General features: G+C 38.1%; 1 protein-coding gene across 2 annotated transcripts in view; it reads right to left on the bottom strand.

Moving 5' to 3' along the window:
- Positions 1 to 13260, bottom strand: part of GEMIN2 (gem nuclear organelle associated protein 2) — a 27151-nt gene extending 13891 nt beyond the window's left edge. For both annotated transcript variants that reach the window (XM_074213422.1, XM_074213423.1), the window contains exons 1-5: positions 13079 to 13260; positions 12513 to 12597; positions 4209 to 4298; positions 3606 to 3665; positions 1571 to 1684 (exon numbers count right to left, since the gene is read on the bottom strand). In XM_074213422.1, coding sequence (XP_074069523.1) covers positions 1571 to 1684; positions 3606 to 3665; positions 4209 to 4298; positions 12513 to 12597; positions 13079 to 13200 — 471 coding nt within the window. In that variant the 5' untranslated portion in view covers positions 13201 to 13260. The remainder of the gene's footprint in view (positions 1 to 1570; positions 1685 to 3605; positions 3666 to 4208; positions 4299 to 12512; positions 12598 to 13078) is intronic.

Genomic DNA, 13260 nt, shown 5'->3' with positions numbered 1-13260 from the left:
ATGGATTATTTTGGGCAAGATGGTCTTTAAGACTTCTTCCATAATTCTGATTCTAAGGAGTTGTGAAATATGTGAGAAAGGACAAATACTAAATGATACTTTTTAAATGCCATAGTCACACTGACTTATGTGGATCTGAATTTGATGCTTTAATAAATAAGCTTGAAAATAAGTAGAAGACAATACGATGAAAAAAAAAGCATTAGTTCTTATTTTTTAGTTCCTTCTGTTAACAATACTGTTTAACCAAGTCTTGTTACTTAATCATTCTATGATAGTTTCCTTTTGTTTTAAACAAACAAGAATTCCATCATAAGTCACCCTATAAACTTTTCAGGAATATTGTAAGGAGAAAACAACAGAAAAAATAAGTACGATTATATGAATGCCCCCTGTTACTATTAGGAATTAATCATTTCAGTTACTGTCAGTAACTGATGGCAGAGGAGGAGAAAAATAGTTGATTCTCACAACATTCTTGGGAGGTAGATGTTATTATCCACATTCTTCAGTTGAGAAAACTGGGGCAAATAAAGGTTAAGTTACTTGTCCAGGATCATGAAGCTATCTTTCCTGACTACAGGCCTAGTGCTTGCTCTATTCACTAAACTACCTTGTAGCTTCATGATACGTGGAAGCAGCTCATTATGCAATTTCTTAAATTTAAAAACAAAACACATGTTCTTGTTTATATGTCCAAAGGGCTATTAAACCATGCTACTCTTTGACCTAGCAATGCATATTCCAGAAAAGATGAAAAACAGGAAGAAAAAGGGTCTCTCTCTCTCTCTCTCTCTCTGTGTGTACACACACACAGACACACAGACACACACACAGACACACAGACACACACACACACACACACACAGACACACAAAGACACACACACACAAACACAGCCCCCCCTCCCATAAGGATATTTGAAGCAGCTCTTTTTCTGGTAGCAATTGGAATTGGAAAGTGAGGTGATGCCCATTAGTTGGAGAATGGCCGAACAAACTGTGGTATATGATTATGATAGAATGTTATTCTGCTATAAGAAATGATACACTGGAGGAAACTCTCAGTAAAACTTGGAATGACATGAACAGATGCAATGGTAAATGTACTATATTCAAAGTAATAGCAATATTGCAGGATGATCAGCTGTGAATGAATAAATTTTTCTCAGCTTGAAGGACTTATAAAGAATATTATCTTTCCTCAAAGAGAGGACTGATGGTGTCTGAATACAGACTGAAGCATCCTTTTTTTTAAACTCTATTTCTCTTGAGATTTCTTTTTCTTTCTTTTGGGGGGAGGGAGGGGAATCCTATGTTTACTTTTACAACATGGCTTATGGAAATGTTTTGCATGACTACACATTTTTAACCTCAATCAAATAACTTGCTATCTCAATGAGGGAAGTAGGGTGAGAAGAAGGGAGAGAATTCGGAACTCAAAAGTTTTAAAAATGAATGTTAAAACTTATTTTTACATGTATAAAATTATAAATAAAAGTGTTCTTGTTTAGAAAACAAAACAGAAATTAAGGTGATCATGATTTTGCCATCATAAACACGTCACCTACCTGCACATAGTCTATTCCTGGATTTTCACCTGTTGCTCTTGCAACAGACACTTCAGCATATAACCTTTCCCCTAGACAAAATTTTTTCCAGCCTTCTTCATCTTCAGATTTTGGCTGAAAGATTGGAAAAAATTTTACTTTTAGCAAATTACTGGGCACACTAATAACTTTCAGAATTTTACAAAACAGACTTTATTGTAAAATCGATTGAAAATTACAAAAACTCATTTCTTATAGTCAAAGTGAGATGTCAATACTTAAGTTTCCTTCACTGAAGCCTCTCAAACTTCTTGCTTCATTCTGTCCTTCTACAAATACGAGGCATATATTGAAAAGCATTGGATGCTGTTTAGGTTAGAAGGTTTGGGAAGTGCCTCTTTCTAATCTACATGCTAAGCTTCACAAAGGTACTTGTTAGAACAACTGGATTTCTTTATGGCACTATTAATGAAATTTTAAAAAATACACTCAATAGGAAAAACTAAGAATCTTATTTTAAGCATTCTTTAAATTCTAGAGATGATTTCGTATCTCATAATGGCAAAATTTGAGTCCATAAATATGAGGAAAGACCTATCAACCTTAAGATTTAAAAATGTTAGATTGAGGGAAAAAAATGTCATGGATTAAAATATTATACTACACATCACTGATTCTTTATTTTTTCAGATTACTGATGTTTGCAATTTATAGACAAAGAATGACAATGGTATGTAAAAGAAGAGAGTGAAAATTTTGTAAAAGTTAAACAAGCCATTCCCCAATTGACAAATGGTCAAAGGATATACAAAGGCAATTTATGACTGAAGAAATCAAAGCAATCCATAGTCATATGAAAAATTGCCCCAAATCATTCTTTATTAGAGAAATGCAAATTAAAGTATCTCTGAGATACCATCTCACACCTCTCAGACTGGTCAATATGACCAGAAATGACAATGATCAATGTTGGAAGGGATGTGGGAAATCTGGGACACTAATACATTGGGTTTTTTTCCCTTTTTAGGTTTTTGCAAGGCAAATGGGGTTAGGTGTCTTGCCCAAGGCCACACAGTTAGGTGATTATTAAGTGTCTGAGACCGGATTTGAACCCAGGTACTCCTGACTCCAGGGCTGGTGCTTTATCCACTGCACCACCTAGCCGCCCCATGACACTAATACATTGTTGGTGGAGCTGTGAACTCATCCAACCTTTCTGGAGAGCAATTTGGGATTATGCCCAAAGGGCAACAAAAAATGTGTATCTCCTTTGACTCAGCAATACCACTACTGGATCTACACCCTGAAGAGATTATTAAAAAGAGTAAAAACATCACTTGTACAAAAATATTTATAGCAGCCCTGTTTGTAGTGGCAAAAAATTTGAAATTAAGTGAATATCCTTCCATTGGGAAATAGCTTAACAAACTGTGGTATATGTATGTCATGGAACTCTATTGTTCTATTAGAAACCAGGAGGAATGGGAATTCAGGGAAACCTGGAAAGATCTGTAGGAACTGATGCTGAGTGAGATGAGAAGAACCAGAAAAACATTGTATACTCTAACAGCAAACTGAAGGTGATGATCAACCTTGATGGACTTGCTCATCCCTTCAATGCAACAACCAGGGACAATTTTGGGCTATCTGCAATGGAGAATACCATCTGTATCCAGAGAAAGAATTATGGAATTTGAATGAAGACCAGAGACGATTACTATCAAATTAGAAAAAAAAAACACGTTATATTATTATGTAATTTTACTATCATACTTTATGTTTCTTCCTTAAGGATATGACCTCTCTGTCATCACATTCAACTGAGATCAATGTATACCATGGAACCAATGAAAGACCAACAGAATGGCTTCTGTGGGGGGTGGGGTGAGGGAAGCAAGAGCGGGGGAAAAATTGTAAGACTCAAAGTAAATAAAATCTTTCTTAAAAAAAATAAAAAAATTAAAGAAGCAAAACTACAAAAAAGTTAATTATTTTTCAAGGTTCGTAATAAATAGAGATTAAGTTATAATAAGTGAATACTGGTAGAATCACATACCATGGTGACATTGCTATCCAAATGTTGTGATTTCCAGTGATTTCTATGTTTGTTCACACTCTAAAAAGAAGAATTTAAAATTTGCATTTTAATTTATATAATGCCATTCAAACAGAGTAAGTACATAGGAGGGAAATGACCACATATAAATTTTTTAAAAATCAAGTTTTACAAAAACACTATTAAAATCAGTATTTGTTAGGTGACTACTGCGTCTGTAAGCCACATGAGGAAACAAAACAAAAACATTTTTTGCTGTCAGCATCTGTATTCTACTAGGATATAGAATGTTCAGAGAGATAAGTAAATCCAAGATAATTTGAGGAGGGAGGAAGAATACTAATTAATTAGCAGTAAAACTTGTTTGCATATTTCATACTATATTTTATATCATATTATATACAATATCATATGATAACATATACAATACTATATGACATTATATATAACAAATTACATAGCTTATAATGTCTCAAAATTCTATAACAATTTAGTACCTAATTTATAAATAAAACAACCTTAAAAGTCATGAATTCTATTTTTCTAAGTAAAGAAGAACTAAATCTGGGGGGGGGGGTTACTTGGGCAATTAGCTAGAATTACCTGGCGAACAACTGAAAATTGTGCCACTTGCTGCTGCTGCCATTTAAGTGTTGGAGAATATCCTTCAGGAGCAGGCTGGCATCCTGAAAGCTAAAAAATATGTTCAAAAATGTTATACCAGTAATGTTATAACAAGAATGTGATAACTCCAAGAACATTACAAGTTAGTCAATAAGTGTGTGTGTGTGTGGGGGAGGAAAAGGAGCCAAGATGGTGGCGTGAAGGCAGCATTTCCTGAGAACTCTGACACCCCAAACCCCCCAAAAAACAAAGGATGGCTCTAGCCAAAATTTAGAGGGGCAGAACCCACAGAAAGATTGAGTGATACATTTTCCCAGTCCAAGATAACTTAGAAATTTTGCAGGAAATGTGTGTTTCACCAGGACAGAGGGTTGGGAAAAAAAAAAAAAGCTGTGGCACAGCCCAGCCCAGAGATCATCTGCAACAGCTTGAAGGGGCAGTAAAAGAACTCTGCTCCACCAGAATGAGTGTGGAGTAAGGAGCACCAGCTGCAGAACCTGCAGTGAGAATCTGGAGAAAGCAGCCTGCACCCCAAGAGATTGTAAGGGAAGTCTGCAGATTTCTTTGCTCTCCCTGGGGTAGGGCTCTGCTGTTTGCCTACACTCACATATTGCAGTTTGGGCTTCCATACTAAATAACCAAGCTGGATCTCTCCTTATAGCCCCAGGGCAGAGGGTAGTGCTGTGGTTACCTACATATGAAAGCACAGGCTAGAGTGCATAAGACCTTAGAGGAATAAAGGTCCCAGTGGGGTGTCCCAAAAAACAACAACCCCCAAACCTTGGAAGTGCTGTAAATTAGTCTTGGGCTGAGGAAATGAATAAACAATAGAAAAAGAAGAATCTGACCATAGAGAATTACTTTAGTTCCATGGAAGACCAAAACACATACTCAGATGACAACAAACTGAAGCTTTCTTATCCAAAAGCTCCAAGAGAAATAGAAAATGGGCTCAGACTGTGGATGAGTTCAAAAAAGATTTTGAAAAGTAATTAAAGGGGCGGTTAGGTGGCACAGTGGATAGAATACTGGCCCTGGAGTCAGGAGTACCTGAGTTCAAATCCTGCTTCAGACACTTAATAATTACCTAGGCAAGCCACTTAACCCCACTTGCCTAGCAAAAACCTAAAAAAAAAAAAGCAATGGGAGGTGAAAGAAAAATTGGGAGGAGAAATGCAGAAAAATCATGAAAACCAAATCAAAAGCATGGTGAAAGATATACAAAAAATACTGAAGAAAATAGTATGTTAAAAACCAGTTTAGGCCTAATGGAAAAAGCAAAACAAAAGGCAAATGAGGACAAGAATGCCTTAAAAAGCAGAATTGGTCAACTGGAAAAGGAGATAAAAAAGCTCTCTGAAGAAAATAACTCCTTCAAATGCAGAATGGAACTAGAGAAAGCTGATGACTTTGCAAGAAAGCAGGAATAAAACTCTTCCAAAAAAGCCAAAAATTAGAAGAAAATGTGAAATATCTCATTGGAAAAAAACAACCAACCTCGAAAATAGATCCAGAAGAAATAATTTTAAAATTATTGGGCTATCTGAAAGCCATGACCAGGAGAAAAGCCTAGACTTCATTTTTTAAGAAATAATACAGTGCAAAGTAAAGACTGACAGAGTGCTTTCCATGGGGGGTGGGGTGGGGGGAGGGAAGCAAGATTGGAGGGAAAATTATAAAACTCAAATAATATCTTTAATAAAAATAAATTTAAAAAATAATACAGTAAAATTGCCCTAAGATCCTAGAAACTGAGGGTAAAATAGAAATTGAGAGAATTCACTGGTCATTCCCTGAAAGAGATCCCAAAAGAAAAACTTCCAGGAATATTATAGCCAAATTCCCAAACTCCCAAATCAAAGAGAAAATTCTAAAAGCTACCCGAAACAGACAATTCAACTACTGAAGCTCCATAGTCAGGATTACACAGGATCTGGCAGCATCTACATTAAGAGCTTGTAGGGATTGGAATATGATATTCTGGAAGGCAAAAGATCTTGGTTTACAACTAAGAATTAACTACCCAGCAAAACTTAACATCTTTCAGGTGAAAAGATGTACTTTCAATGAAACGGGACTTTCAAATTTTCCTGTTGAGATGACCAAAGCTGAACAGAAAGTTTGATCTCCAAGTAAAGGACTCTGGTGAACCAGAGTGGAAGAGAGGGACTAACTATGAGGAACTTGATTATGTTGAACTGTTTGTATTCCTGCATGGGAAGAAGATATTGATAACTGATATGAACTTTCTCATTTACAAGAACTGTTTAGAAGGAGCATATATAGACAGGACATAGGAAGGAGCAAAACATAATGGCATGATGTGGTAAAGGGACAGTCAATGGGTGATGGGGGAAAGTACTGGAAGGAAGGAAAAGGAGATGAAGAAGCTGAGAGATTTTACATAAGAGTCAAGAAAAAGCTTTTTCAGTGGAGTGGAGGTGGGGAAGGCAAGGGGGAATGAGTGAGCCTTCATTCTCATTGGAAATGGCTCAGGGAGGAAATTACATACACACTTAATAGGGTGAGGAAATCTGTCTTGCCCTGGAGAAGAATGGGAGGAAAGAAACAGGATAAGGGGGAATGGGGGGAGGGAAGGGGGAAATAGGTGATAGAAGAGAGGGAAGATTGTGAGAGAGGGTACTCAGATTCAACACACTTTTGGACAGGGCCATGATGAAAGGAGAGAGAGAATAGAATAAATGAGAGTGGGGAGAAACAGAGTGGAGGTACAGCTAGTAATAGCAACTGTGGTCAAAAAATATTGAAGCAACTTCTCTGGTGGACTTAGGATAAAGAAAGCAACTCACCCCAGAGACAAGAGCCATTGAAATCTGAACACAAACTGAAGTACAATTTTTTTTTCTCTCTTTCTCTCTTTTCTTGAAGTTTCTCATCTTCTTGGGGGGGGGGGGGAGGTATGTTTATTCTTATGTTTACTCTTATAACATTCAATTTACATCAATGTATGGCATGGAAACAAATTGAGACTGTCAGACAGCCTTCTGTGGGGGGGAGGGAGGGAGGAAAAATTGTAGAATTCAGAGCCTTGCAAAAAATGATGGGTATATATTACTATTGTATAATTGGAAAACAAATGTTAAAATGTTAAAAAAAAACCCAACAAAATACTTTTCCTCCCCCCCCAAATAAGTGTTTATCATGTGCCAAACACTGTGGTAAATGCTACAGATACAAAGAAAGCTAAGAATACTTCCTGCCCTCAAAATTCAAATGGAGGAATCTTCATTTAAATAATGACACACACACACACACACACACACACACAAACACAGACAATTTGCAGGTAGAAGGTAACCTGAGAGGAAAAGAGGCAGGTTGGGGGGGGGGGGGGTTTGGGGGGAAGAAACTGAAAAGGTCTACAGAAAGTAGGATGAGCTGAGTCTTAAAGGAAGTCATGGAAATCCAGTGTACAGGTAGGTGATGAACAGCGTATCCCTAACACGGCGGGGGTGGGGGGGTGGGAAGGAAGCAGGAGAGGAAAAGTGCAAGTAATACTGAAGGATAGAAGCAAAAATATCACTTTGAGAAGTGCCAAACAGGCCTGTGTAACTGGAAGAACAAGCCTGGGAAAAAAGATATTGGCAACATCATAAAGAACTTTAAATGACTAAGAAGAATTTATATTTGACCCTGATGGTAACAGGGTGTACATAGTGTGACAGGGAGGGGGAAGAGAAGGAAGGAAGGGGAGGATGACATTCTCAGACCCATTTTTTAGAAAAAAAATCACCTAGATAGCTGAATGAGAGATAGATTAGAGTGGGAGTAGACTTAAGAAGACCAGTTACAAGGCTAATTACAGTAGTTGAAGTGAGAGATGAAGAGGGTAGAACTAGGTATTAAGAGTAGCAAGACAGGGCATATATGAGATGTTATAAAGATAGAAATAATAAAATTAGATATGTGGAATGAGATTAGCCTGGGTGACTTGGAAGGATAGTATTGTAATAGAAAAATTCAAAAGGTGCAAAAGTTTGAGTTGTGTTGGACATGCTGAAACTGGGGTGCTATCAGATAATCAATTGAAAACGTAACAAAGAGTGATGTAGGACTAATTCTGGAGAAAGACTAGAGTTATAGATATGAGAACAATCTGTATAAAGATGGTAACTGAACCCATGGGAGCTGATTAGATCACTTAACTAAAATATTACAGAGTGAAAAAAGGGGAGAACTTAGGAGAGTTTTAGGAGATAAGGTTGGCGGGCACGACAAGAACCAGTCAAGGAAACTAAGGAGTGTTCAGACTGAAGGGGAACCAGGAAAACAACAGTGTCATGAAAACCTTGAGGAGAGATATTCCAGAAAAAAAGGTGAACAGTGTCAATGTTTTCAAGAAAAATCAGGACTGAGAAAAATGAAATTAAATTTGGCAATTCAGAGATCACTAATAACTTTGGAGAGGGCAGTTTTAACTGACTTGATAAAGTTGGAAGTTAGATTGCATAGGATTTAGAAGAGAGTGAAAGAAAAGTGGAAGAATTGAATGTAGATGATTACATATAAAGAAGAAGGAGGGGGTGGCTAGGTATTGAAGTGGATAAAACACCAGGCCTGGAGTCAGGAGTACCTGGGTTCAAATCCAGTCTCAGACACTTAATAATTACCTAGCTGTATGGCCTTGGGCAAGCCACTTAACCCCATTTGCCTTGCAAAAACCTAAAAAAGTGAGAGAGAGAGAGAGAGAGAGAGAGAGAGAGACAGAGAGACAGCATGGATGATGGTAGGATCAAATGCAGGTTGAGGAAGGAGAAGCCAGGGGCATGTTTGCAGGTATCATTGAAAGACATAGATCTACAATTATCTATCTATATACAGGTATGTATAGCTATATAGATTTACACACATCTAGCTATAGTTATTATCTAAGAAGGAAAAATAATTAAGATAGAATCATAAATGGAATGTGAAACAGTAATTCATCTAATAGAAGTCGCTTATTTTACAGCTAAAGAAACTAAAGATCAGAAAGATCAAGTGACTTTTCCAAAGTCAGGTACTTTGTAAGAGGACAGGCTAAGATTTGAACCCTTGACCTCTGACTTTCAAATGCAGCACTTTATCCACTATAGTGCCTAAATAAATATTTCAAGTTATTAACTAAGCCAAGTTCAACTCTGGTCTCAGACATCTGACACTTACTAGCAATGGATCCTGGAACTAGTCACTGAACCCTGTCTCACATCTGGGGCCATTTTGTGTTATCTTGATTCATTATCTGGTCACTGGACCCAGATATCTCTGAAGGAGAAAGTGAGGCTGGGGACTTAGCACAGCACCCCCTCACTCAAATCCAATTCAATTGCATGTCATAGTCTTCTTTCAGAACCAAGGACAAACAACAATTAATTGTTATAGTACAGAAAAGAAAAAACCCTCAAGACCCAAGTGGGGTTATCTGGTAGCCAATTTTGTGATGAGCAAACTTGGCTAGCTTGGCTGGTCTTTGGATGACAGTCACTGACTGAAAATAGTAAAAGACACTTAAAAAAGGCCCAAGTCCCTCAAATAGTGAAGCTCACTTTGAAGAAGAGATTGACTAAACTACATGACCCCTTGAAAAGTAACATAACTCCCTCCCCCCTCCACACCCTCCTAAATTTTCAATAGATTGAAAATGACTTTAAATGTTAACCTATTACTTAGTAAGCTGTAAATTTATAGTGCACTTTGGTGGAAAGAGAGCTGGCTTGGTCAGAAAGATCCAGGTTCAAGTCTTGTTTCTGACACAAACTGGTTGTGTGACTTGGAGCAAATGACTTAATTTCTTAGTATCCTCAGGCACATACCTATATTGATAAGGGTAATTTCTCACCCAGGATTGCCCTATAATAAGAAATCATAGATCAAGTTAAAAAAAAAACTTCCTAAAACTTTCATTAGTCTATTATTCTGATGGAATATGGAAATCATTCACACAAATAGAAAACTACTTGAAATAAAATGCCCCTAATTTAACAGAACAGATCAGCATGCTAACTCACTATTGTCTACTACTACCTTTTTAAAAGAATGTATAGAGTATACTGGATTAAAAATATCATGGACATATTAATGTGGAATATGAAGTAATTACTCAGAAAAGAAAATAAGAAACTTGTTTTAATGTGACAAGAGTTTATCTTAAGATACTTTGGGGGTATGGGGTTGTTACTAATAAAATGACATAGTTATATAAGAAGACATTCAGTTAAACAGAGAAATTATGTAACCAAATAGCTTTTTGATCAAATTCTGTACAATGCCTACTAATAAAATTTTCCATTTAAAAAACATTCACTAAAAATGTAATAGACTATTTTTTGTCTTTATTCTCTTAGTGCTTACCACAGTGATTTGCACACATAGCAAATGCTTAAGAGCTATTTTAAAATTAAAAGTCTATTTATGGGGCGGCTAGGTGGATAAAGCACCAGCTCTGGAGTCAAGAGTACCTGAGTTCAAATCTGGCCTCAGACACTTACTAATTACCTAGCTGGTGGCCAGCCACTTAACCCCATTTGCCTTGCAAAAACCTAACCCCCCCCCCCCCTCGTATTTATAATATTGATTACAAAGATCAAGGCTCATGATATATATACTTTACCTCCATATAAAGTTTAAGTTAAAAAGTCTCTTACCTTATTATATAGCTGAAAGGGATCTTAGAGATCATGAGGTCTAACCTCTTTTTAGCTAAGAAAATAGCTCTCAGAAATGTCCAAAGTCTAACAGATAATAAGTAGCCTTCTGATTCCAGTGAATGCTTTTTCTAGAACTCAGGTTTCTTCTGTAAATTATTATGAGTCACTACTTCCATACATTACATGGCAATAGGAAATGTAAATTTGCTGACTTATACTACAGCATATAATTGTAATAGAACAAAAGTTTAAGTCCCAAAACTGGCTTATTTTTTTGGGAGAAAAGCTTCTTACTTGACTGTGTCTACTGCAAATATGACTATAAAGCATCCTGAAAAGCAGAGATTATGTTTTATTTCTGTATCTATGCCTAGTTCAAGTAGATTACTCAAATGAGGTACTAAATAAATATTTGTTAAATAAAGAACTATCCTTAAAATAGCTACCCAAGATTTAAAAAAAAGAAATTTAAAAAATAATATACACACAAAAATGTATTTAAGCCCTGCTCTCAGAATTATACAAATTTCCATTGCAGACCAGAGCACAATGTTTCTGTAACACTTTTAAAGTTGCTCTCAAAGCTGCTCTCTTCAGTGTGGAAGTAGAAAAGGCACTAAACTTAAGAATCACATAACTTCTCTGGGCCTCAATTTCCTTATCTGTAAAAGGAGAGAGGTATGAAGATGTCTTTGAGGTCTCTTGCATGTCTAGATCTCCAATCCTAAGAAAAAACAGGGGTATGTACCAAAGGTAAGTTAACACTTACCTACCTTGCCTACCTGTATTACCTGGAACTATTGGAAAAAAAAATATATATACATATTAATATATTAGTCATTTTATTAATCATTCATACTGTCTCAAAAAATTATAACTAAGTTTAGTTACCAAAAGTGATAGAATAATAACCATAGCTAGCATTTAGTTTTTTGCTAAATATAGTCTCATTTTACAAATAAGAAACTGAGGCAGACAGAGTTTAAGTAACTTGCCCAGGGTTACTTATGCAGGATTTGAATTTACATCTTGACTCTAGATCCAGCCTGTCTCAAAGGACTTGGTTTAATAAATGTCATTTTTACCGCTGGAAGGAAGCCTTAAAAAATATTATAGCTGAAGAAATCATGGCACAATAGGGATTTAAAAACTGTGAATACCTTGAGAACAGGGGATTGCTTTTACCTTTCTTTGGGTGGGTAAACGCTTGATTTGATTTGACTCCCATTTTAAATCTTGACATCAGCCTATGCACTACAATGGTAGAGACTTCAAAATGATATTATTTTAAGCTTCTTATGATAACTACACAGTCACAAGGATGAATTGTGATATCTGAAGATACTGGGGCTTTAATTATTTTTCAGGTTTCAAAATGAACACATAAAGAGTTCTAATATTTAACTGTGCAATCTTTAAAGGGAGGCAAGTTTCCACTAAACTGGAAAAAATGTTTAATAATCCATTACATAGGGGAAGCTAGGTGGCAGAAGTGGATAGAGCACCAGCCCTAGAGTCAGGAGTACCTGAGTTCAAATCCGGCCTCAGACACTTAATAGTTACCTAGCTGTGTGGGCTTGGGCAAGTCATTTAACCCCACTGGCTTGCCCCCCCAAATACATTATATAAAACTCACTGAAATGTTCACTGTTTGCTTCCTTTTCAACTTCTTTGGGTCAATGTGTGCCACCACAACATCTGGACATTGTGCTGCTTCAAGCCTACAAGGGAATTTTTTTTAATGAGAATTTAAAACATTTTTTCCCTTTCTTGGATTAATCCGTCCCCTCGTTTGCATTTTGAATTGGAATAAGGCTTTGCGGTGTTAGAGCTGCAGCACCCCCGCCCCCCACCAAACCGGAGCTCCTCCGCAGTGGGAGGTGGCGCCCCGGCCCGCGGAGGTGGCGCCTGGGAGGTGGCGCCCCGGCCGCGGAGGTGGCGCCTGGGAGGTGGCGCCCCTGGGCCGCGGAGGTGGCGCCTCGGCCGCGGAGGTGACGCCCCGGCCACGGAGGTGGCGCCTGGGAGGTGGCGCCCCTGGGCCGCGGAGGTGGCGCCTCGGCGGTGGCGCCCCTGAGCCGCCACAGCCCCACCCCGCCACGTCGGGGAGGGGGAGGGGTGCTGGGGGAGCACGCCCACGCCCCAGGCTTGAATGGGGGAGGGGGAACGCGACTTCGCTCCTAGGCATGTAGCCGAGCCACTCACTGGACCCGTTTCAAGTATTCCTGGGGCGTCCGAGGCGGCACGGAGGGGTCAAAGTCTTCCGCCAGGTCACAGGGTTTCACAGGTAAGAAGCGGGGCATCAAGTCCTCCACCGCCGACTCCATCGCGCCTCGACCGCGGGGGTACGGCTCGCCTCGGCTTAAGGCCCGGCAAGCGCCCCTCTG

This window comes from Macrotis lagotis, chromosome 1 (assembly GCF_037893015.1).
Source record: "Macrotis lagotis isolate mMagLag1 chromosome 1, bilby.v1.9.chrom.fasta, whole genome shotgun sequence".
In the NCBI taxonomy this organism is placed as follows: domain Eukaryota; kingdom Metazoa; phylum Chordata; class Mammalia; order Peramelemorphia; family Peramelidae; genus Macrotis; species Macrotis lagotis.
The sequence above is the reverse complement of the archived record's forward strand: the minus strand, read 5'-3'. Positions and strand labels throughout refer to the sequence as shown.